The sequence below is a fragment of the Daucus carota genome, chromosome 6, assembly GCF_001625215.2.
Source record: "Daucus carota subsp. sativus chromosome 6, DH1 v3.0, whole genome shotgun sequence".
Lineage (NCBI taxonomy): Eukaryota > Viridiplantae > Streptophyta > Magnoliopsida > Apiales > Apiaceae > Daucus > Daucus carota.
Window position 1 is genome coordinate 25,501,899 of NC_030386.2, and position 27,177 is coordinate 25,529,075.

The 27,177-nt window shown below is 31.6% G+C and overlaps 3 protein-coding genes across 20 annotated transcripts; 2 read left to right on the top strand and 1 right to left on the bottom strand.

Annotated features, from left to right (window-relative positions):
• Positions 1–1,351: 1,351 nt before the first annotated feature.
• Positions 1,352–8,595, bottom strand: LOC108224668 (ubiquitin-like modifier-activating enzyme 5). Its single transcript, XM_017399354.2, has 14 exons — positions 8,362–8,595; positions 7,411–7,479; positions 7,210–7,323; positions 6,829–6,957; positions 6,439–6,507; positions 4,996–5,148; positions 4,709–4,745; positions 4,129–4,211; positions 3,729–3,803; positions 3,401–3,475; positions 2,996–3,082; positions 2,737–2,852; positions 2,443–2,489; positions 1,352–1,730 (listed from the first exon to the last, which is right to left on the bottom strand). Exons 1-14 carry the CDS (start codon positions 8,458–8,460, stop codon positions 1,591–1,593), a joined length of 1,293 nt encoding a protein of 430 aa, XP_017254843.1. The 5' UTR covers positions 8,461–8,595; the 3' UTR covers positions 1,352–1,590.
• Positions 8,596–10,633: 2,038 nt separating this feature from the next.
• On the top strand, positions 10,634–14,952 carry LOC108224888 (CBL-interacting protein kinase 1-like). 18 transcript variants are annotated; one of them, XR_010284855.1, is made up of 7 exons: positions 10,636–10,964; positions 11,170–11,502; positions 12,444–12,625; positions 13,188–13,287; positions 13,386–13,477; positions 13,560–13,676; positions 14,661–14,952. XR_010284855.1 is itself a non-coding variant. In XM_064080472.1 (6 exons), the coding sequence occupies exons 3-6, from the start codon at positions 13,436–13,438 to the stop codon at positions 14,689–14,691; spliced, it is 255 nt and encodes an 84-aa protein (XP_063936542.1). In that variant the 5' UTR covers positions 10,634–10,964; positions 11,170–11,502; positions 12,444–13,435; the 3' UTR covers positions 14,692–14,952. The 18 variants fall into 18 exon arrangements, 1 of the variants encoding a protein (XP_063936542.1); XR_010284861.1 differs by having other exon boundaries at positions 13,242–13,287; positions 13,383–13,477; XR_001807495.2 differs by having other exon boundaries at positions 10,637–10,964; positions 13,242–13,287; positions 13,557–13,676.
• Positions 14,953–20,680: 5,728 nt separating this feature from the next.
• Positions 20,681–27,046, top strand: LOC108226642 (uncharacterized). The gene is made up of 12 exons (XM_017401632.2): positions 20,681–21,012; positions 21,092–21,220; positions 21,956–22,048; positions 22,188–22,267; positions 22,987–23,100; positions 23,987–24,060; positions 24,886–24,962; positions 25,488–25,571; positions 25,667–25,759; positions 25,861–25,968; positions 26,059–26,133; positions 26,449–27,046. Exons 1-12 carry the CDS (start codon positions 20,725–20,727, stop codon positions 26,902–26,904), a joined length of 1,671 nt encoding a protein of 556 aa, XP_017257121.1. The 5' UTR covers positions 20,681–20,724; the 3' UTR covers positions 26,905–27,046.
• Positions 27,047–27,177: the final 131 nt, after the last annotated feature.

Genomic DNA, 27,177 nt, shown 5'->3' on the forward strand with positions numbered 1-27,177 from the left:
TTAACCATCATATAACTCCATCAAGATTGTGATGCACAAAATTTGACAATCAGTGCTCCAGTAAAGCGCAAGAAATTCGAAGCGTGATTTCTGTTACGTTGTGTACAAGAGTACAAGACCATGCGAGGGAATAATAATGACTTGCACGTGCGACAAATATTGGGCCGGAAGGTCGTTTTGGACTCACTTTATAGTGGGCCTATGGTGTCGGCCCTTATAGCAAAAAGCTCTGCAACACGGAAGGGGTTAATAAATATACTCCAATTAATTAACAATATAATTGAATAAAATAAAACAAAAAAAAGAGCTACTCTGCGCCCTGCGGGCAGCTTAGCATGTGGGAAGGGCTGGCAGAGGGCTTTTTGTTGGGTGAATATACTATTATATCGAGGCTGTTTGGGTTAGCTTACAAAAAGTGAGATGTAAATAAGTTGGGTTAGTTTAAAAAAAAATGACTGTGAGAAGTAAATAAGTTAATAAAGTGTTTGGAAAAAAAATAGAAACTGTGAGAGATAAGCTAGCATTCTACTTGTTAAAAGTGCTTCCGCTTCTTTACACAAACGGGTCAAAAACAGAAGTAAGAAGCAGTTCCAGCTTCTTGCAAACAAACACCACCATCGTCTACTGTTAATATATGTGTTTCTGGATTAGATCAGATTTGATCGATCAACGGATTTTAAGTGCCAGAATGAAATTAAACTAAATCTTTTAATTACTATTGCAACTTGGTGTAGATTATTTATTTAGAAAGAAATAATAAAATAGAAAAAAGATAAATGAGATGGGAAAAGTAATATATTCATCTTTTATAATCATGTTATCTTCGCTAAATAGTTCATAGCTAAGAGCATCTCCAAGGGTGATTTCTAAATTTGTTAGCTATAATGATTATGTAAATTGTTTATACAAGTTTTTTGCTAACAGGTGAGAAAAACACTCCAATAGGGTTATGTATAATTATATCAAGTTAAAATTATACATAATAGCTTTACTAGTTCAACAAATCTATTGAATCAAATATGATTATCTATATTCTTTTTGCTAAAGGATGATGGTTGGAGAGTATTTCTTTTCACATATCATCTAAAAGTGCCACTTAGATGACACATGGGATGACACATAGATTTTTTAACTAACAGGTCTCAACCCTTGGAGATGCTCTAACTTAGCAAAAAAAAAAAGAGTCATAGCTAATATGTAGTCTAACTTGAGTCAACCAAAATAAATTATATTTATGGTAATATATAATTAAAGACTGAATTTTAAGAAAGTATCCATCGCAAAGATTAACTACCAAGTAGTAATACATGGTTCTTGAACCACAGTCCACAGTAATGGGACACTTAGAAAGTTGATAAGCCAATGGAAGATTCAGATATTTGTGTGTTTTATAGTTGTATCAGACAATTAAGCTGTTAGAATCATCTGCAACGTCTACGATGCTGGTAGATTGGGTTCCTTATGGGATGCCCATTACCAGACTTGCACTCATGTATATCTTTAATTTTTTTAATGCTACATATTGTACAGCAGCACATAGAAGAACTTAATCGTTGGTTTTCAAAATTTTCTAGTACGATTTTCTTAAAATTAGTCCGCATTAAGGGCTTCCAGTTGCCTTTTGAGTTCTTCTAGATCATCAGCAGAATTAAAGGATTCTTCCTGAGCAGTCGGCTTTTGAAACTCATCTGCACTTGGGAGCTCGTGAACAAGACCTTCTGGAAGCACATCTGGAGGGGAAAAAATACATACGATACATCAGCACATGTGAGTATATTTGAATATCTTAGCAAACAAGACAATCCTTGTTCGATTGGGGAGGCGAGGAAAAGTGAATAGGCATCCGACTCGCCGTAGTTTTCAAAGGGTAGGCAATGCCTAAGGTCGCCTAAGTCTGCCTAATTTCAGTTCAATACAGGCCAATAATTTTGACCCGGTCCAGCCATAATTATATTATAAGGAATATATGTCGTCATAAACATTAAGGCCATCATAACTTACAAGTAAAATCTAATCTACAAAAATCTAAAGAGGGAAGGGAGGGGAAAAAACATCATCTCCAGCCAAAGAATTGATCAAAAAACTATTCCAAACGGCTATTCTTCTATTCTTCTTTTATTCTTTACCAACACACACATAGTATATACACGTTTAAGTAATTTGTTTATGATATTTTAGTAGTATAAGTGTATAACTAAGGGTTTAATACTTTATCAACATATAAACATACGTGTGTAAAATAAATAGTCAATGTATATAGTTAAATGTACAATCCGCCTGATGGTCGTCTAGGTGAGCTGTGAGCACCTACAATAGCCCTTACCCTGTATGACTGATCTATATACAATTATAATGCAACTGCATATTTAAACAGTGCATGAGTAATTACCATATGAACACATAAAATTAGTTTTATTGTTGTAAAGAGAGTAGATATATTACCATGCGTATGAGCATCTTTCTTATCCTGCTCTTCATCGTCAACAACACTGGAACATATATTACCATTTATTAGTACAAGATACAAAATACTACCAAAGTACCAAACAGAAAATGATGAATTGAAATTCAAAAAGTGCAATTGTTACTTGAAATAGCATTGCATCTGCTTGCAACAAATGTGTATTTTTATAAATTTTGAGCAAATAGTGCCAAGAATTGTTTAAAATGCACCTAAGTGACTTTTTAATTACTTCAATACACCTAATGATAACTCATCAAAGAGAAACCCCTTACCATATGTTCCACTCGTTATCTAAATGCATAGCAGATTCAGTTACTATTAGTGCTTCTGCATCCATCTTCGCTTTAGCAGCAGCATCCCGGGCGGGTTTTGTCAGATTGTATTCTTCCTGAGAATTAGGAAAACAAGTAATAATTGTAACAAACTGAATAACCTGAACTTATGTTTGATAACTTGCAGACAAGTTCTCCAATATTAGCTTAGCAAAAAATCAAAATGCTTAGCAAAACAAAAAGTTTCTCCAATATTTACCTGTCGTTCCAGGCAGGCAGCATTTGAACACTGAGGGTTTGGCTTCATTTGCATTGTTGGAAAGTAGTCTTTCAGGGCATTATATCCCTGTAATAAAGCAATGTCAATCATTTACCAGAAATTATAACTATATAAGTATGTGTGTGTCTGTAGAGAGAGAGAGAGAGTATAAGTTTATAAGTATGTGTGTGTGGAGGGAGGGAGGGAGAGAGAGAGTATGTGTGTGTGTGTGGAGAGAGGGAGAGAGAGTGCGGGGAGGGAGGGAGAAAGAGAGAGAGTATGTGTGTGTGTGGAGAGAGAGGGAGGGAGGGAGGGGGAGAAAAAGAGGGAGGGAGGGAGGGAGGGAGGGAGAGAGAGAGAGAGAGAGAGAGAGAGAGAGAGAGAGAGAGAGAGAGATTAATTTACCAAGTATGGAGAGACCTGTCCAAACTTCAGCAAGTACTTGAGAGTGTTTTGAACCAAAAGTCCAGCAACAACTCCCTAGTATAAAGGTTCAGATTAGTATAACTGGCCAATTCACACATATTTCAGTAATAATATCTAAATTGAACAGTTTTTCGTCATATGCTGGAACACCTGCGATGGCTAATTCTTATGTACTACCAAAACATTTATGAAAATCCAGAAACAATTAGAAGCTCTGTAACATATCACTAGTATATTAGATATGTAGGTCAAAGAATATCTGGCTTTAGAATAAAATAACAGTGTAGACTGTAGACTCATATATTACCATGGTAGTAGGCAAGGATGCAGCACAGACCCCCTCACGCTTTAGTGTGCGTTCATCCACTCCAGATGCTACAACCTATAAGAACATAAACCCAAACTACATTTGCATAAACTCTTAAGTGTGAATGGTCGTAGCATAGCATATTAGCATTAACAGTGTAGGTCCATGAATATTTATTAAAAATATAAGTCCTAACTCGTAATAATGATGGGTGCCAATCATTAAACTCAATTCAGATTCCAGAGTAATTATACAAGTATGATCACTTCCCAGAAGGCATTTGGCACACTGTTTATGCTATACTCAAGCTAGAAAACCTCATTTCTTGAGCAATGTAACAAAACGGAAAAATGTGAATCAAACTTCTCTTACAAACACTGGAATCTGCAAATGAACTTACTAGGGGAGGGGCACATGCAAAACAGGCAGTTTCTCCAGGTATCAGCAATTGTATGTGACCTGAAACAGCATCTTCAGAGACACCTGTCCAACAGTTCCTCTCATGTCAACTCCTTGTGACTCAAAATAAAATTAGGGGTAAATTAAGTGACTGCAAAGTATATATTAACCTTATGTGTGCATATTCTATACAGTTTTTATAGAAATTATAGAGGGTGTTCGCTAATCAATCTTTTCCTTTATTAAAATAAAAACTTATCTGACATCTCCAGAAAAAACACAATCCAAGCTATATTTTCTAGCAATTATTGGACGAAGATATATATACACACACAAAAATTATCTCCTAGTGAAACAAAATAATATTGTTACATTCAGCATATAAATAAATGATTTGGGCAACCAAATTAGATAAATGATACACATGAATCTGAGTAAGCACGCAAAGATAAGCTCACGAGTGTCGGCCTTAGGACACAAGTAGCATGATCTTTTTTAAGTATTTCAAAGTACCTTACATTACTTTTAATAGACTATTATAAGATGTAAAATTAAAAAACGATGAAGACCATCTTACTTACCAGACTCCATCCATGTTTGGTTAAGCTCATTGCAAGCCTGTGCTACCAAAAAAAAAAAAGGTCAGCTACATCATAAATGAATATAATAACAAGACATTTAGTAAAAAAAAATAAAAAAAAAATATATATATATATATATATATATATAAAATAACAACACATTGACATCCATTCTTTTGTTCTCTTTTGTTTCTTTTATGACATTAACTTACTATTTAATAAACAAAGCATTATAAGTGAAATAAGTTCCCAAGGACACTGACGGGCAAGCAAGAATGCATTCTCACCTGATTTACTACCATCCTTGCTTCGTAATTATCAACACAGCTTAAAACAAGATCTACCCCAGTGCCATCTTTACTCAGGCTGTGTGTTTTATTTGTAAGACTTGCCATGAAAGTTTCAAAACCTTGAACTGTTGTAATATTTAGTGTATAGCTCTGAAACACATCATAAACATAAACATCACAATTTAGTATATAACGTCATCAAACCTTTTAATTGATAAGTAAGGTAGATGAGAAACACATAAGTAAGGATATATGTTATAACATGAAAATCAAGCTTTAGGACAATGTCAGGAACAGACAGAGTGATATATATAGTAAGAATTACAAAGTGAGGTATATTGCAGAGAAGAAAGTTAGAGAGAGTGATACTTTAGATTGTAAAGAGATTAGTTCAAACAGTATCATCATTTATATTCAATCTTGTTCACTATAACTTCAGGTTCTAATATTCAAACTTTATAGACAGAAAAGGAACCACCTAATTAACATGTTTATCAACGTTGACTAAAGTGGACATACTTTCTAACTACATATATATAGGCATTTCAAGTAGACCCGGCAATTTTTCATACGACACGAAAGTTTAGTGTTTGTGTTTGCATTTTGAGTACACGACACGAAAAATACACGAACACGAAGTACATGACTGAGATAACGTGTTGGTTTTGTGTTTACCCTTTGGGTACACGACACGAGGTACACGAAATAAATTTAATTATATAATTAAATATTAATATTTAATTATAAATATGTATATTTGTAATAAATATATGTATATTTTCTTTTAAAATAATGCATAGTTCATAATACTGTAAGTATAAATGATTAAAAAATATATATTTCATATAATTTTGTAAATTTTTTGCCTAGAAATCTAATATTTACATTAATTTATATATTTATTTATATTTATATTTATGTTCGATTTTACACGAAACACGACATGAGAACGACACGAAAACGGAGGTACACGACACGAAAATACACGAACGTTAAACGGGTCAGTTTTGTATTTGGTCTTTAAGTACACGACACGAACGAATTGCCAGGTCTAATTTCAAGTATATTCCAGCTCAAAAAAAGTCAGTCATCAAGTACCCTCCACCTAATCCTCAATAATTTGACGTATCAGCTGAGACTAACATCTTATACAATCCTATCTAAGACAGATGAGTCGGAAATTGGGATCTCTCTAACTTGATACAATACATCAGTTCCGTATTCAGGAAAATTGCCGACTTTATGAACCCCTACTTCCTAAAATTCATTGCTCAACCTTTTAAATATATATATATGACAGTTTAAACAATTTTCCTCACAAGTGAACTCAAATAAAATATATAAAAAATGTACTAGGAAGCAAACAAAGACAACGTCTGGGTTTATTAGGAAAAAAGATAGAGAGATCTAGACTCTCTGGTTGAAAATTGAAGTATTTACCTCTAATACAACATCTGGATTTATGTCCGAAAGAGTTTGAACAGCAGCATCAGTCTTGGTCATACCACACTGCAAAAGTAAATCAAGTTGCATATCTTAAATCCCAAAAAATATTCTCTTCCCAACTAAATAAACAAAACAATTTTACAAGATAATAACACAGATTATAAATAGTATAGAATATCAAGAAACTATTCTTGAAAGAACAAAATAAGGCTTCTGAATTAATAAGCATTAACAAAAACCTGTTATAATAAAGTTAATTGAGTAAAACCAACACACAGTTGGGTTCTTTTCCTAACAAGAATCAGCAAATTTAAGTTGTAGTTACATATAACCCAACGTTTAAGAAAGATAACAGAAAATTCGCATTGTTGAGAATCAGGTCACCTGCTCTGGGCGAAAAAATAGCCTATTCATGTTAGCTAATTCCACTTTGTCATAGTCATACAACAAAAGACGACCTATGCCACACCTTGTTAACATCTCAGCTGCAACACTGCCTACGCCACCTATACCCTGTAAGAAGAGGAACATGGAATAACTTTGTGGGAAATAATATGTTTTTTTCTTAATTTAAAATTTAACATTTCATATTTACATGATAACTATGTCCATAAACACACACATATATATCAGAGAAACTTCAATTTCAAACAAATATAATGACTGATAAAATAATGTTTTACAATAGATGCTTGTCATTGTGTACAGATTACAGAATTTGCATAACAAAAAGTAAGAAAATGTAGATAAAAGTTTAATACATACAACTATGGCCACAGAGAAATCCCGAATTCTTTCATAATTGTCCACGATACCCATCCTCTGAAGTGCCATAAGCCTGCTATAAGGATTGCTATCTACCACTTCTGCACTCATATCCTGAAAATAATATAAATAAGTGTTAGGACATCATAACGACGACCTTGACAATTGTTAAAAGAAGGAAATAAATGGAATTATAACCACCTTGACTTTTGAACGCCTTCCTTGTCCAGAATTCACAAGAGAGGTGAGATTTTCAACATGTGACCGCATCTGGCGATACAAAATGCACAATGGGTATCATATTTAAAGATAAACATAATGTGCAAAGGGTGTCATATATAAAGAGCGATGAAAACAATTTTTAATATCTTGGACGTTTCTAACATGTAATTAAATACAGATTCTGAATGCATTCCTCATACTGTATTCGCGTTCAATCAAATAAACTCAAAATCACATCAAATATAGATAAGGTTTATTAGTAGATCATTTCTGTAAACGCCTTTCCACATTCATCTTCCTACCTAATCTCAATCTGACACACATTATTACATATATAGACAGATCGATCCCCAGACCCCTTGCCACGTCGACTTTCCAACTGAATCCCAATACAATATAGACAGATCATTTCCCTGATCCCTTTCCACATAAGCTTTCTGCTCTATAGACTATAGGCAGATCGTTTCTGTAAATCCTAGCCACGTAGGCTTTCCAGCAGAATCTCGATATGATATAGAAGATCAAAACCCTGAACCCTTGCCACATAAGCTTTCCAACTGAATCTGAACACAATATAGACTAATTACTCCTCTAAACCATTGCCACATCGGCTTTTCAACTAAATCTCATTACGATTTACGATATAGACTGATTATTTCTCTGGACCTTTGCCACATCGGCTTTGCAACTGAATTTCAATACACTATAGACAGCACATTTCCCTAAACCCTTGCCACATTCACCTTCCAACTCAATACAATACACAAATAATTTCCCTAAAACCCTTCCCACGCCACTTATCAACTGAATTTCGATACGATACACAATTTACACAAACATTTCAATACATACAATCCTCCAAGTTGCAAAATTATCACAAATCAAACCAATCCACCACAGGATTAACAGAAATTATTTAAAAAAAATTACCTTAGCAAGTGAAGCTTGATAAGAAGGATCTGATAAAGATTGCTGGAGATTATCGAGATCACTTAACATCTCTTTCAACTCTGTCTCCATCCCCGCCATTGCTGATTGCTTTTCACTGCGAAAATCTAGTAATTAAATTCTCCTTTTCTTCGCTTGTTGCTTTCTTTTTCTTTTATTTCCTTTCTTTTATTTTTGAAGTTTACCCTTTGTCTTTTGTTGGACTCACATGGACTTTCAGGACATGATCCGGTATGTAATTGGGCCTTCTAATATCAAAAATATCAAACAAAGTAATGGCTATGCAAACATAACTTTTCTTTGTTTTAATATTTTTCTAATTTACTTCGGGAAAAAAAACATTTTTCTAATTTAAATTATAATATATAATTTTAATATCCTACAATAATCTATCTATATTTTATACTATATCGGTTGATACTTGAGCCGAATTATGGGCTTTTTATATAATCAATTATTCAAAGTTTGGTCTGTCCAAATTAGGGGTTTTTTATATAATCAATTATCCTTTTTAACTAAAATTATTATTTTTTCTAAAATTTTCTAACTAAAAAATTCAAAATTTCAAAAATAACATTAGATAACAAAGCAACTATCCTTTTTAACTAAAACACGTTATTTTTTTAAAATAGATTTCTAACTAAAACACGGAATACTATTAAAGCTGAGATATTTAAAATTTGGTCGGTCGGTACTTGGGCCGAATTATGAGCCTTTTTATATAATCAATTATCCTTTTTAAGTAAAACTAGTGAAAAAAGCCGCGCTTCACGGCGGCGTTATAAATTTTGATATGAATAGCATAAAAATCATTTTGAGTCATCTTCCCGTTAAACATATCACTAATAAAAAAATATTATAATTAGTATAAAAATTTGTATAAGTGCACATCATGTCAAACACAATACTAATAATAAAATTAGTTCGAACTTCCCTCCCGTCAAAGACAATATTAATCCATAATTATTATTTTTAAGATAAAATTAAATATTATAATTTAGATCAAAATTAGTTTGAGCCGCTCTCTTGTCAAACACAATACTAATAACAAAATATTATAATTTAGATATTAGTTTGAGTCGCTTTACTGTCAAACACAATACTAATAAAATTATTATAATTATGATAAAATTAAAGATTATAACTGGATAAAAATTAATTTGAACCGTGGTACCGTTTTAACAAAAAAATATATTATAACATGGACAAAAAATTATTTTAACCACTTTCCCATCAAACATAATACTAATAGAAAATTTATTATTATTTAGATAAAAATTAGTTTGGGCCGCCTCCCGTGCCCGTCAAACACAATACTAATCAAGAATCATTTACATTATTATAAGATCAATATATGATTCCTATTTTATATATCCTATTTTATTTTGTAATTATTTTGAACCGCCGTTTCAACAAAAAAAAATTATAACATAGATAAAAATTATATTAGCCACTTTCCCGTCAAACATAATACTAATAGAAAAATTATTATTATTTAGATAAAAATTAGTTTGGGCCGCCTCCCGTGCACGTCAAACACAATACTAATCAAGAATCATTTACATTATTATAAAATCAATATATGATTCTTATTTTATATATCCTATTTTTTTTGTTAATTATTTTTATTTTATAATTCCTATTTATTGGTTAAAACCTAATTTTTTAAATATAATTCTATTTCTTGTAGGATTACTAAATAAGAAAAAAAATGTATTATCTTTAGAATTCAATAAGAAATACTAAATAAAAAGGAAAAGAGTTGTATCATTTTTAGAATTCAATAAGAAAAGAGTCGTATTACTTTTAGAATTCTTGAACCTTATTTTTGAATTATAATTATATTTTCTCTCCGAAATTTAAGAAAAATCAGAAGACTGAATCGAACAATTCTAGAGACGCCCGCATCCTCCTTTATATATATATATATTGACAATTATTTTTTTTATATTTTCTAACTTCAAAAACTCGACAACATAGCAACTACTTTTTTTAACTTAAACACGTTATGTTTTTCAGATATTTAACTAAAAAACTGATTTTCTAAAAAACAACACATGCAACATACATGTAAAAAATATTATTATAATCTATACTTACTATATTATTAAAGTCGGAAATCAGAAGTTTCATCAGTCGGTATTGGGCCTAAATATGTGCTATCTATATAACTGATCTATGTACTTCTATATATTAAAAGAGGACCAGGGGTAAAAAGAGCAAGAAAAATGCCTGTGAAATTAGATATATACCCTTGCTTTTTACACAATTCCTTCATTGCCATTGCCTGTTTGTTTTCTTCTGATCCCTGACAGTTTCGATTTAGCTCAGCTGTTCTCTCCTTGCCTGCGATTTATGTTTTGTGCTGGGTTGCCTCTCCTCGCTTGGTTTTTTTCTCTTCGTTTGGGTTTTAGGATAGAGGGATCCAGTTTTTGTGTGTATATCAATTTGGTTTAGGCGGTACACCTTCACACTGGATGGCTCCCCTAAAAAACGTAGCAGACCAAAGTTGTGCCTGACCTAAGAGGTGGCAGAGGAGCTCAGGGCGGTGAAGCAATTGCACAATGCTACTTGTCAGGACACAGGTATGGTTTCTCAGATTTTGATTCGTTGCCTACATGTTAATAGAGATGAACAAACATCAAATTTTTAGATCGGGTTCTTTTGTCATAGGACAAAAGTTAACATCACTTCTGCGATTGGTTTTGTCATTGTATATTGGAATTCATTGGGAACAACGCTTGGTTACTGAATTTCTACTTTGTCGTGCTTTTTCTCTTTGTGCTGAAGTTGTAGACAGATTTATGATGGACTTGTACATTGGTTGGAATGTCCTCATCCACGGAAGTACATGGTTTTAAACTTTGCCAAAATTTCATTCATTTTTTTTAGTCTCTATTCCCTGTCAAATGCTAACCCTCCGGGTTTATTTAGATTGTGAGTAGGCATATACTCCTTTACCCAGCCTTTGATGGAATCAGCGGTGCAATCTTTTGCTGGTGTTTTTAATCCTTGTCTCCTTCTACTTCGGCGGCGATTATAGTTTAAACATTCTTCAGAGGTCTCTAGCATTGTTGTGTTAGTAAAGGGAATTGGATTGTAAGAACTGCAGTTGTGGCAAAGGTAATTTTATGGCCCTTACTATTCTTTTGGAATGCCTGATTATAATATGCCATACTAACTTTGTTCACCTGTTCTGTTTGATATGTGTCATCTGTGATTGAGTGAACCAGTGTAAAATTTTGATGCATATTGTTAATTTCACTTTGGGAAATTTTATGATGTTGTTTGAGCAATTAGTTCTGGTTATTTTCATTAATTTTGTTTATGGTTTGTTTTCACCTGCCATCGGAATTGTAAAGTAAAGTGTATACTATTGAGCATGAATCAAGTTTTTGTAGATAAAAGTGTCTTTTTGACAACCAATACTTTTAAGTTGGGGCCAACTAGAAGAAGTAAAAATTCTGGGCAGCTGATATAGAGGAATCATAAGTATCTATTAACATTTGACTTCGAACTGTTTCCTTAGCGTAGGCAATTTCAATTTTGATATACATAGTTGTTTTTATAAATAAACGGCATAAACATCACAGAATGATGATAAGTTCTTATTAATATTCATAGAATAGAAATAAACTAAATTGGCCTATATCTCCGCTTTGCTTATGTGCTTGCAAATCTTGTAGCCATCAGCCTCTTCCTCCGTCTACAGCTCCCTTTCTTGAGCTGATATAAATGCCTTGGAATAGCTTTTCCTTCTCAGAGGACAGAGGCTATAGAAACTTTAATGGCAAATTTAGTATTCCTCGATTCTTTTGGGTGCAGCAGCTGAATTAATAGAAGATTTTTTTTTCTAATCATTATTTTTAGCTAATGATTGGTAAAATTAAATGTTTTTCCTTCAGCTAGCATAAAGAAATCAGAGAAAAATTCTTTTTAGAACTGGCTTCACTATCATCTTTCCACCATAGGAATTAGAAGAATGAAATTTAAGAAGATTGCAAAATAAGTTTATATAAAGGTTTTTTATTGTACATCTAGAGATGCATAATATTCTTATGCAGGGACCCTCAACTGGAGAAAAAGATTGTTGCAGCTACTGCTCTTGAAGTGAGAGCTACAAGAATACCTTATGCCTTTGCACCTTGTATTGTGGTACATAATTGTGGAAAAATTTAATTCCAGAGATCAGAATACTTCCTTCACTTGGTTTGCTCAGCAGTTCTTAGAAATATATTTAGTTAAGGTACTATTTTGGTTTCTCTTCACTAAATAGTTATAAACCAATACCTTGAATTGCTTTCCGAACTTGAAGCTTCAACTCTAAGAAGATCAAGACTCATATCTATAGTCAAAATATGTATATTCTGAATTCTTCCTTTTGCTGTCTTCGCAAGACTTTTTATTGTCAACTTATTTTTATAAGTCCTTCTGTCTGGTGCCTTCTATAATTGTGGTCGATATGCAATCCAAGTCGGTGATAGAAATATTACAAGATTTACCGTTAGACTCCTGTATTCCTCTTCAAGAACGTACTAATTATATGATCATGTGTAAGTTTACTTGATACCAGTGTGTAATTCTATTTAACTTAATCCATAACCAAATAAAGGATATATAAATTCCTTTAACATGTACTAAACATGCAAATAAAATTGTATACATTTATAAGCTGTCTCATGTAAATTTTTACATAATAAAAAGAACCAGACCTAGAGATTGACATGAATAAAAATTTGACACATATTGACATGGATAAAAATATTTTGTTTCCTACTGATGTCCATCAATAACAATACAAATTTTAGCCATTTTCTACAAAATGACCTGTGCCTCTCACACTCTTGTTTATCCTGTTCAAGATAAAGAAGATATATGCATTAATAATGAAGCTTTCATGATTATGAGGTAAGTCACAGTTGGAAATTCTCAGCAGATTATAAGTTACCTTCATATTCTTTAACTTATTTTAACCACTATCTCATTGGTGTCGTCATCCTTAGCAGAGAAAGATGCAGAGTCCTCCACTTCTATAAATGCTTTTCGTCTCATTAGCATGGCCTCAAGCGTGGATCTTTCAGGCTTCTTCGAGAAAGAGGTAAGAACCACTGCGGGACTTAAATTACTACCAGAACTTTGTATGGTAAGATCTAAAATGAACATTCGTTCTTGTCCAGCAGGACATTTCTGAGAGGACCATCAGATTTACATCTCATCATTCTCCAAAAAAATTGATTGAGGGGATTGGATTCATTGTTACACAGATGGGTTTTTTATTCCGGAAGAGAAGTGGACAGGTCAGTTAATTATCAGGCTACTAGCTGATCATTTGTTTTCTTTCAAATTTATTCATTCTGTTCCCTTCTCTGACCCGAGTCTCCTCCTAAACCGAGCTATGCTACCATCTTAAGTTTTCAAAACACACCAACAAGATCCTATGCTACAACAAACATTATTCAACAGAAACAACATGTAGTAAAATATCTCTTGCTTATTGAATATTAACTCAAATACCCAGAAATTTAGCTAATTGTCGCTTAATTTGGGCCAATGTGGTTAGCTGAAAGTGCTGCATTTCATAAAGATCACAACAGTCCAGTCAGTCTTTCAGTTGCAGGAGAGGTTGGCCTTAAACTCAAATTCTACATTTATTTTAATCTACTCAACAGCTCAATTTTCGCGATATGATTCTTATTCGAACTCATGCTTATGTCATTTCCCTGCTTTTAAGTCTTATGTTAAGCCCTATGTGTGTGTTTATAAATATTTCCTCTTGGAGAGAGACAATAATTAAACATTAGAGTGTAATTTATTTAATCTACAAATTGCTTAAAGATGAATAAAAAGGCTTCATATAAATTACAGGCTGATTCAAAACCATTGTCTGAGAAATAAAGAACCAAGTATATTATCTTGTATTCTGTTGCAAGGAATTCAATTGGGGGGAAGGGGTGTAGAACTAAATATAAATATTAGTACCAATGTGGAGACTTATGCATGATACTGATTCCTTCCTCAATTCTACTTTACATATATGAACTAGATTTCAATCTCATCATTCTAACATGCTCAAATCTCATCGTAGAAAGAAGTTAGCCAGACGGAGTTTTTTCTTTTTAATGCTAACCTCGCTCTAAACTTTTTACTTGCACTTGTCATTTTTATTTCTCTTCCATCTAAATTGTATTTGCATTATATTGTATTTTATTATTCAGTTGCATCATCCTGAAATTAACCTTAGCGCGTATTTTATAATTAACATCTTTTTGTTCTTTTGATAGAAACGCAAGACTTTTGACGAGAATTTTTTGAGAAAGGACACATCAAGTCTCTACAAGTTGGTTAATGCCGCACACTACTTGAAGTTGAGACCATTGTATAAAAAAACTTATTCTGCTATTGCGCGAAAGATTGAGGATGAATCTCCTGAGGAGATATGCTGTTTATTTAATTTTCCCGATCTATTCTTACTAGAAAAAATTAGACCGAATATATACATTTCAGCAATTTTCCAACCACATTTTCATAACAGACTTGTAAAGTTTTTAATATCATGGAATTTTTGAGTTGAAAGTGCCTTGCACTTTACGCTAGTTATTCTTTTTGACTAAAATACCTTTTATGTTTTATACTAAAAAATTCAATCTTTTGAATTAACATCAAGCAACATACTGTAATAATTACCTTTTTAACTAAAACACAATATGTCTTTTAGATTTTCAAAATAAAAAATCGATCTTCTACAATTAACATGGGTGACCAGTGTTGTAAAAAGCGGGAATCAGATTTAATCGGTAAAGATGTCGAACAAGGATTAATCGAGGATTAATTTTATTGATCGGGGATTAATAGAATGATTAATAGAATAATCAGATATTTAATCAGTTTGGTGAACTACAGAATAAGGATTAATCGATGATTAATTGTTTTTAATCACCGAGTTTTAGAACAGAGCATGCGACATATTTATAAAAATATAATATTATTATATATAATAATAATAAACCAGTGATTCCACTAAAATACATTAACATTATTTTTAAATACTTTAATGGTCTCACTTTAAAAGCAATATTATAAATCTATACTCTACCGTCTATTATTAGTATACTATTAGTATACTATTAAAGCTCGGTCGAGTTTGGTGATCCGGTTGATATTCGACCCACAGACCTCCTTAATTTATAACATGTTATGATATACTTTTCATTATCTATTAAACCAAACCATTAAAAATTAGGTTATTATGATGTGTCGGGATCTGAGTTTACGTGTCTCTTTAACTTATAATATGTTCTATATCAAATTATTAATTTTTAACATTTTCACTAAAATATAAATGCTCGAACAAATTTTTAATTAGTCATTTGACGGACCTAACTATAAAGAATTCATTCTGTCAAAAAACAATCTATTAAGAATTCATTCAGCCGTTAAATAAAAATTATTTAACCATATTATTCTATCATAATTTTATTTTTACAATAAGTTAAATTTAAAATACATACGATAAAATAACAAATATTATACCCGCTCGTGCTTTGCACGGGTTATAAAATCAATGAAAAATATTTTAGGACCAATCAAAAACCGCTTTTAAATTTTAGACCAATAATATTATTTGTTTAACTTTTTTTTATTAAATTTTAATCAAAATATTAACCATATAAAGAGGAATTATTTTAGGACCAATCAGAATCCATTCCTAGATTTTAGACCATATTCCTCCTCCAACTTTCCTTCTATCAAATATTAAACATAGATTCAGTTAACCAATCAGAAAAAAATAATTATTTTACCACCAATCAGAAATCACTCCTAAATTGTAGACCAATAATATTCCTCCTATAAACCGTGCAATGCACGGGCGGTTAACATAATTGTTATTTTATCGTATATATTTTGATTTAACTAATTTTGTTGTAAAAATAAAATTATAATAAAATAACGTGATAAAATAAATCTTTTATTTAACAGGTGGATAAATTCCTATAGTTAAGTCCGCCAAATGGCTAATTGAAAATTAGATCGAACATATATATTTTAATGAGAATGTTAAAATATATTTTTATACATGTTATAATTTAAGAAGAACCAATTTAATCTTTTAATATAAACTTGAATTGGTAATTCTCAATATCCTTCAAGAAAATCTCAGGTGTGAATTCTATACCAGTTTTTAAATACTCAACGAACTGAGTGCAACGGTAAGCTTTTCCTTCAACATAACCAAAGCGAGCAATAAATTCTGTTATCCAGCGAATAAATTCTATTCCTAAAGTAAGGGCAAATGACAGAAAAGGACAACAATGTCGAAAACGACATTCTACATGCAATATATAATGTAGTGGTCCATGTTTTCTTTAAGATTTATATTGTTATGGGTCAACCATGTGAATTTCTGCTATATAAATGAGTTCTTGTTTGTAGACTAGATAAGTACTTGAACCAAAACTTTTTCTTGATGGATGTGGAAACACCATTGCTGCGTGATGAAAAGCATAATGATATTTTAGTTAATAGTTTGAGGTGTGTTTCGCGCAATGATTGTGTTGATGTTTTTGTGGATGTATTGAAAGGATTAGTTTGATGTTTCAGAAGAGAAAAAGTCCAAAATAGGTTACCGTTGCATCAGTGAAAATAGTAAAATTAATTAATAAAAAAAATTAGAAGGAGTCCAAAGTTTAGGTTACCGTTACATCAGTGGAAAAGGTTTTTCAAAATTAAAGTTGAAAAAACCGACTTGAGATTTTCAATGTTACGGGATTCGGTTGTTGCTTTCTTTTTTTTTTCTTTTTTTAGGTTTACGCTTTGCCTGTCTGAGCTGCTGGACCGTTGTCTTATGAACTTTATCCAGTATGTAATTGGGCCTTCCAATATCAAAAATATTAAACAAAGTAATGGCTATGCAAATATAACTTTTCTTTGTTTTAACATTTTTCTAATTTACTTCTGGAAAAAAGAAATTCTAATTTAAATTATAATATATAATTTTAATATCCTACAGTAATAATGTATTAATTAAGTGTGCCCCGTTAGTTTATATAACAGTCGCTTTCTTATTAAACATCGTGTGTTGCCACATAAAACGAGAATTATTATATATCTTATATTATTGTATGAAGTGAAAAATATATATAATCTAATAATGATTAAATATTATTTAAATTAAAAATTATGACTATTAAATTGACTATTTATTTTAATACATTTATTTGATAAATAGTTAATTAATTTACTTCTGGAAAAAAAAATTCTAATTTAAATTATAATATATAATTTTAATATCCTACAGTAATAATGTATTAATTAAGTGTGCCCCGTTAGTTTATATAACAGTCCATTTCTTATTAAACATCGTGTGTTGCCACATAAAACGAGAATTATTATATATCTTATATTATTGTATGAAGTGAAAAATACATATGATCTAATAATGATTAAATATTATTTAAATTATTTAAATTAAAAATTATGACTATTAAATTGACTATTTATTTTAATACATTTATTTGATAAATAGTTAATTAACTAAATTTTTAATAATCTACTTATCTACTTTCTACTTATATATATAATAGCTCAACACGTTCGTGACAAGCCATAAAAAAAATGTTATTCATGAGACTCGAACCCAAACCCTCTACATCACAATTACACCACTGAAACCACTTGAGCTGCACAAGCAATTAATTTTTTTTATTCAAAAGCATTAAATTCATACATTAAAACTGTTGTATTTATATTCTTTTCAATATCTTATTTATTTGAGATAAGTTATTATTTCAGGTAAGTCTCATATGTTTTTTACATGATAGATTAACATCCATAAATTAACTACTTACGTAATAAATTTAAATTTGAAAAAGAATTTGAACAATTGGGCTCGAGCCATGTTTCAGATTTCAAAAAATGGATATAATTCATATTTGAATAAAATTGCACGAATTCAAATCTAACTTAATACTTTAAACGAGTACCGATACAATATTAGAGAAATTTGAATGTGAGAAATAAGTACAAAAACTAAGATTTCGGTGAGCATCTTTGAAAGGAAAAATTGATGGAATTTCAACATGGACTATGTCATATATTTTTTTTAATTATAAAAGGTGACTTATAAAGAGATTACAATATTTTGAAAAATATGAAATAAGATAACTGAAAGAATATTTTTATTTAGATTACTTTTTATTTTAAACTTATGAATTCAGAATTCGACGTGTAACCAAATCTTTTCAAAAAAAAATTATAGATTTAAGGATAATGACAAAGACATCAAATTTGGTGTTAGAAAATATGTCTAAATGATGTGATTTTGGTGATATATGAATTTGAAATATGATAACTTGTGATGCAAAGGTGAATTTAGGGAAATTCTATGTTGTTAATCAAAATTCAACCAAATAATAATAAAACGTGTTTACGAAACCTACTAAAAAAATTGAGTTATAAATTTTATTTGCTTAAAATAAAATAACACAGAAAAATAAGTTTTATATATATATATATATATATATATATATATATATATATATATTAAAGTATTAAAACTATAATTTTAATATGCCATCCATCAATGTGTAACATACGAGTTAAATAAAATGATTCAAACTATAATTAAATTAATTATTCATTTACAAAATAAACTAATAAAATATAATTAATTCTAAAATGGATAATCCGACGTGATAAGGTGAAAACTAATATCTGATTAAACGAGAATAGAACAAGAATAGTTTTCCATAATCTTGAATATCGAACACCTGATTTGATCTTTAACAATTGAACATGATATGCTACATTGTTCACCCCTAAGAAATAAGAGTATCAAAATATTTAAAAATGTGAGTTTGCACAAAGCTTAAAAAGTAACTATGCGACTAATTAAACTAAATATTTCTTATTTTTATGAACTCCATGGTGCCTAACTGACATCTACTCTATTTTTGCTATTTGAGATATGGTTTATAACAATTACATGAAAAATCATTAAAAGTCTTAATCAACAAGCTCAGAAAACTAATGATAAAAAATTAATAATTTATAACAAGACAATATTATAACACGCGGTATCAAAGTAATAATCATCTAATATTTTAAACTAACAAAAAAAATATAAGGCATTGAAGTACTATATAATTGGAAAATTAAAAGGGTAAGCCACATTAAACGTGTCGGAATTTTTCTGCTACAATTATAAGGTTAGTAGTTCAATTGATACTTTTATAATAAAGTAAGGTAGGTCTTTTACATACAATATATGTTTCAATTATTATTTATACAAGGTGTGTGCAATATATGATAAAAAAGAATGTGTTGATGGTCTGTCCATCATATATCACTTAACTATTACACAAACGTATGCTCAAAAAAAGAGAAATAAATATAAAACAACGCGGACCACACATCTTCATCTAATCATGATTGAGGATATCGTAATTCACATATCAAGAAAAAGTTTTCATATTGGATGAAATAATTTAATAATTTTCAACAATAAATTACAGATCTTTTTAATGAGGTATAATATATTTAAATTCTAAAAGTTTCAGTATTAATTTCGAATATAATTTTGAACATTTAGACAATATGGTAGTGGCCTCTATATCTTAACAAATTTGAATATAGAAAAATCAGTTCAAATGTTTTTTTTGATCCATAATTTTTTTTTAAATATAGTACATATTATTACTATCAATGCTATTAGATTGCAAATGTTACATTTCATATTTAAATATTTTGTTAAAAAATAAGACGTAATAGTTATGCTCGAAATAATATGATGACACACGAATATTATTTAAAACACAACAAAAATTAGAGTCCCGTGCCTCGCACGAGCTTTTATGCTAGTTTATATAAACGCTCTACAATCTCTTAATTGAAATAACTCCCTCAAAATAATTATTTCAAAAATTTTAACCCTTTGACTATCGGATATCAATATTAAATAATATATGTTTAGTCAAATCTTTAATGTTCAGAAATTATCACAATATAATAACTAGTTATTTTTTTTTGAAAACAAATAATAATATTCAATAAATAATTATTAAACTCATTTTTTATTTTTTTTAAATGTTCCATTAATTGAAAAACTTCATCTTTAGCTAAAGGTTTTCGGAAAAGCTCTTGCTTTGAATCCGAAAAATCAAAATTTTGAAAAAAATAAAATCAAATCGAAAGAAGTTTCACGATTCGGTTGGTTTTTACGGTTTAGGTTTACGTGGAATATGCATGTGTGGGCTTGTGATATTTATATAAGGTTATAGTTTTCGCGTTGCCACAAGCTAGCTAAAAGCCTAAAACCCTAAAGCACAGAACCAAAGCAGTGAATTAAAGATGTCAATTCACGTTGAAAAACCGATTGAAGTGACGGAACTTGAAGCAGAAGTGGAAGTAGATGAAAAAGAAGAGGACTCGTGGTCATCAGATTCTGAAATTGGAGACGCTTTGGACTATTTGGATTCAGAAGATGATGAAGATGCTATTGATGGAGCTTTTACTCCTCAGTCGAGGCGCCCAAATGCTCACGGTGGCCTTCACACTCGTCCGAATGCCTCTTCGCTGCAGCCTCTCCCGAATCGAAACCAGAAGTTCACTAATCATATTAGAGCTTCACCTTTAGAGGTATATCATAAGCACATTTAGTTATTAGCTTCTACATTTGTCGATAATATTTGATTGTAAGTTTTGTTAGTCGGTTTAGGAATGGGAGGGAAGGTTTGATGTTGGCATGTCGAATTCTGTTACAACTGCTATTCGTGCAAGTGTTAGAGATATGGCAATTGGAAAGACTAAAACAACGGAGAAGGCGGATCGTGCAACTGTTGAGCAGGTGCGTGTAGTCCTGTTGGCTTGATATGAATCGTGTCTCTGTAGTTTCTGTTATCTCTCGTAAAAGAAATGAAATGTCGGATATTTTTAATCTTAGTACTGACTTCGTATTGTAAGATTGTAAAACAGAAATGCCTATAAGAACAAACAAGCATATATGTTTGTTTTTCTTTTGAATGCTTTGTCTTTTATTCAGGCATGTACTCGTATAGAAGTATTGGAGGTAGTTGTATTATTAATCATGCAAAAATTTGCTTAGGCTAGTTATAAGGTGCAGTATGAGAAATGAAATTTCCAGGTAATTTAATCTATTTTATGTAAAAATGATATACATAGTTACAAATCTAACAAACTAGATGCAAAAATAAAAATTTCCTGCTGCTGTCCTCTTAATATGTTCTTCTGAAGGGCCGTGCCTTTTGTATTATGACTTACTTTTGAAGAAGCTGAAAATAAATCAAAATGCCCGAGTGAAAATATACTCAGTTCCTGGCTGAAGTGATATTGCTAAATAGGGGCATGCCCTTTAGTTATTTGTTGGACACCCAGATCAGTTAGATAAGTTCAATGTACAGTTAGGTTTGTTATTTAAATTGCTTGAGTGCATTGGCTGAATCTGCTCAAAAGACAGTTCGAGTTCGCTTTGATTATTGCTTTTGCAGGCTGCCTTAAGTTTTACTTTTTGTAATGCCGTTATTTGACGTAACTCATAGAAGTATCTCTTGTTTTCTTGCAGACAATTGACCCCAGAACTCGCATGGTTTTGTTCAAAATGTTGAATCGGGGTGTCTTCCATGATATAAATGGTTGTATTTCAACTGGCAAAGAAGTATGTGTGTTCTGCATTTCATCTGTTACCTTCTTTGTTTCAAATGGAAATGGTTCCTTTGCTACCTTTATTAAAGCTAGTTCCATTGCTACTAATGTTATCCACAATCTTGTGCCTTTCTTTTGTTGTCTCTGTACAGGCAAATGTTTACCATGCTACAAAATCTGATGGTCAGGAATTGGCAATCAAAATTTACAAAACTTCTGTACTTGTGTTTAAGTAAGCTCGAGAAATCTGTCCTGTAATTATGCTGTTGTGCACTGTAGTTGAAGAATCAAGGCTGGAATCTTTCTGCTTGATATAATTTTATATTCTTTCCATTATTTCTAAATACTTAAACATCATCTATTTAGTACATATAAGTAAAATTTTGCACATATGCAATGATCTTGGCTTCTTTTGTCCCTCGTTTCACGAACAAGGGGTTCTCTTCATAGAAAATGTGAGTTAAGGTTAAATTGGGAACAAGCATGATGAGAAGGACCAGAGAGCATGAGGTTATCTTTAATAATTATTTCGTTCATCTTATCCTTTGACCTTTGTGATAAATCAGCAGTGACATGTATGATTGGTAACTGGATTACAGTGCTGTAAATTTGTTGTGGTCTAGAAGTTGCAAGTACAGAATACGATTGTTAGGTGATGATAAATATTCCTTGATGTTCATAATAATATGGAAGGTAGATGTTAGTTTAACAGTTGGATGGTAGATTAACATTTGCTCGACTTTTTCTTCCATGATTATTCACATAACTTTCAAGTGCTTTGCAGCTTGCTTACGAGACAAGTCAAAATTTATATGCATTTTAACACACTCTACAGACTATATATATATATATTCTTTTTCTCCTGCTGTCCAAGCTAGCATCTGAGATTAACGTTTAGATACTCCTTGGTGGTGTTAGCGATACTAAATTTGATGCTCTTAAACATTTCAGGGACAGAGACAGATATGTAAAAGGTGACTACCGTTTTAGATATGGATATTGCCGGCACAATCCAAGAAAAATGGTCAAGACATGGGCTGAAAAAGAAATGAGGAATCTTATGAGGTACATGAGTACAATAACAATGTAATTCACTGTAAATGCTTCTTTACCTTGTCTGTAATTGCTACAGTTATTTTGGTGGTCACACTCGGAGCATTCCAGTAGATTTTCTTTTGCTAACTCAATGAGATTACATAAAATGATTATATTAAAAAATTAATGTTTTTGGTGAGGTTTTATAGTGAAACTTGTGGTAGATTCCGGGAAAAGCTGAGCAGCTTTTTCCGAAAGCATGGGGAGACATGCGGCAGCTTTTGAGTCGAGAACTACTGTTCAGAAAAACTGCTTTTAAATTTATCAAATAATTTTTTGCCTGATGCTTTTCACCAAAAATTTGTTATGTTTGTATCAACAATACCAAGCAGGGCCTTAAAAAAGCTTTGTGGTATAATACATCTGTAATTTTGAGCTTAAGGCTCTCAACGCCTGAAGGGGTGGATTTAAGTAGAGATAAAGAGGAAGAGTATCATGATATCATGATACCAAGTAATTTAGGTTGAGATTGTTGAACTCTGTCTTCTGATTGCTAGTAAAAAGATATCAAATGTAGGAGATATTTCTGTAATCTCTGGATTTGCAGCTGCTCTCAAACTTTAAATATGTAATGAGCTAAGTAATGCAATAAAATAAGAAGCACAAAGCTTCTGCCAGCCCTTCCATCTATATGTTGGTTACTGGAACTTGGGGACTAAGAAACATAGCAAGTGGTTCCATTAAAAAGTAACAAATGTATAGCGCAAGATGAGCAAACAGACTAGCATATCCTGCAGTAAGTGCAGTCTTATGATGTTCTATGAACGGGGTGATCTATATACGAGTGTTCTTTTTTTTTTTTGCATATATAATATTTGAATATGATTTAATTTTTATTTTTTTGTATATCTTTCAGGCTAAAGGCAGCAGGAATTAGGTGCCCGACTCCACTTCTTTTGAGGCTTCATGTTCTTGTTATGGAGTTTATAGGTAGTTCTTGTTATGGAGCTCTATGGAGAACACGTCTTAGCATGAGAATACAGAGAACACTACTCTCTCCGCAGACATGAATTGTATACATTGGGGGACTGGGATGCGGCACACACTTTAATGCTCCTGTAAATTATAGTTCTATAACTTATTTTTAAGATTTTTTTTTGAATAGAAATTTAATATTTAAAATTTTATTCAGGAAAAAAAATTAAAAACAAGTTGAATTATATTTTATAAGAGCATTAAAGTGTGTGCCGAGCAGAAAAAAAACGTATAGAAATGAGCGGGACTGAGGGAGTATTGTTCTGCAACAGAACATTACAATAATGAAAATGTGAAATATTTGCAAAAGAGTTGTTATGCACTTTTTGAGAAGTGCAGAACAATTGTTCTCACTGTTCTGACATACAAACTGTTCTCAGTTAAATCACTGCCTATATATGTAAATATACATATTAACAACAAATGGCTAAGTTATGGATTTTTTTCTATCTTTTTGCTCCCCTTGTATCTTCTATCATCTTTCTATTTTGAAAAGTTCTTCTTTGGAAAAATTTAAGTCCAACAAATAATGTGAGATTTGATTAATTTATAGTTGTCATGGTTTTTGGTTTGGGCCCTAACTTGCACATATGAAACCACAATGACTTCAAAATTTTGTGAGGCACCCTTGTTCTCGGCTTCTCGCTATTACATACTTGTTTCCCCTATAGTTTTTTGACAGTAAAGTAGTAAGTTCTTACTATGTACTTTCACTTTCTTCAAAATGTTTTAATTTAAATGTATACACTGGCGGGAGATTGATGTAAATTTTCTCTGCAGGCAAATCTGGTTGGGGTGCGCCTCGACTCAAGGATGCCTCTTTATCTCTTGACAAACTACGTGAAGCTTATATGGAGGTGTGTTTCAACAATTAATGAATTCATGATATGTGTATAATTGCTTCTATATGCAAATTAGTGAAATTAGGGATTTAGTTGGGTAATTACCTGTATCTGCATTCTGTCAGAGTGAATGTTTTTTAATGTAAATCATTATGACTAAAACATTTTAAAAAGATATTGAAAGACAGCTTTACACCCTCGTAGATGGATATTTGATTTGTTCTTATGGCTCATCTTGGTGACCCTCTCAATTGCCTGATGGTGTTTCTATTGAGAACTCCACTTGGGCAGAAGAATCTAGCATTATTATCATACCCAATAATAGTAGGAGCATTCCCATATACAACTGCAGATTTTATTTCAAACTGGAGAAAAGATGATTCTAGATAAGGATTCCCTTAGATTTAAGCTAGGATGGGGATGGCTTCCAAACCTGATAAAAATATAATATCATATCAAGTTGTTCTGTACATTTGCATGAATTTATCTGTGCTTCTGGAGTTGTGATATATAGTCCTAACCCTTTTTCATCTGTACCAGATGGTAATGGCAATGCGCACATTATATCAGAAGTGCAAGCTGGTGCATGGAGATCTCAGTGAATACAACATACTTTTTTATGAGGTGAGGAATTCTAAATGATTAACATTATAAAATATTTTCAATCATAATCTTGTTTATTATAAAGATTATTGTTAATAAAATCTTACTCATGCCAGGGTCACTTGTATATTATTGATGTATCACAATCGGTTGATCTTGATCATCCCCATGCCCTTGATTTCCTCAAAGAGGACTGCCTTCATGTTTCAGTGAGTTGTTTTTACATAATTACAATTCTGTATAAAGATACATGAAGAGCAGTAATTGAATTTATTTCCAGCGAATAATGATAGCTTATTGTGAGTTTCAGGACTTCTTCAAAAAACATGGTGTAGCTGTTATGACGATTCGTGAATTGTTTGATTTCATAGTTGATCCATCCATAAGCGACGAGTCTGTGGATAGTTATTTGGAAATGGTACGACCTGTTTATGTAGCGTTTTCACTTCCAAGTCCTTGCGCATTTTTCCTGAATTTTCCTAAGTAATGTATACCCTCTTGTTATTAGGCGCAACAAAAAAATTTGGCTAGAGGAAATCTGTTTTCTGCAGAGGATGAAACTGCAGATTCCGATTTTTTGAAGGTGATATGAGCAGCCATTTATTCCATTATATATGTATTATGTAGTTCCATCATCCATGTTTCTGTTTTTCCCGTATGGTACTGTCTCCAGGAAGTGTTTGGTTATTGACATATAGTTAATTTGCTGTATGCATTAGCCTTCTAGTTTGTTACTTTTTTCCTGCCAACATGTCCTGAGAATTGTTTCCCAGTTATTTACTTTTTGAGCAAGTAAATTTTTACAATGCTCGAGATATGCATGATCTTTTAAGTTTCTATGTCCAACTTATCTTTTAAGTTTTTATGCCCAACTTGATATTATATCTTTTTTTGGTAGTCGTATATTCCCAAAACGCTAGATGATGTGACACATGCTGAAGAGGATGTCATGAAATTAACTAGTGGCAAGGACACTGGAGGTATGTCATACCAGACTATCACAGGGCATAAAGAGGTACTTGCTATTGCTCAACCTTCTCTTCCCAGAAGGGACGACCAACAGCAACCTGGAGAGGTCATCTTCGAGGCACCTACTGATCAAGATGGTCATATTAATTCCCAGGAGATTGAATCAGAGGAAGAAACAGATGAAAGTGAGGATAGTTTGATTGGCTCCGATGAAGAAGGGTCTCTTTCTGAAAATGAGGCAAAGAGACCTGAGGATATAAAAGTGGCGAGAAAGGAGAACAAGAAGAAAGTTAAAGAAGAGAAAAGAGAAGCTAGAAAAACCAAAGCACCAAAAGCCCTGAAGAAGAAAAAGAAAAAGTTGGCGAAAGCCAAGAAAACTAGGTAGTTACTACTTGCTAGTTAGTGGTAGAGATACGGGTGCAAATATAATATGGTGAATTTTGCTACAGATTTTGTTTATGATTAAAAAATGCTTGTTTTGAGATTATATACTTTATATACCACGAATTGGAAGTCTTTTGTGTTGATGACTTTCCGTGAACCATTTACCACTTCTTTAAAAGAATTATTAAGTACAAGCCAGAGAAACTTGACCTCAAATTCTGCTTACACATATGCAAGACCAGATTTTTTTCTACTTATATTTAGTTTTGCTTTA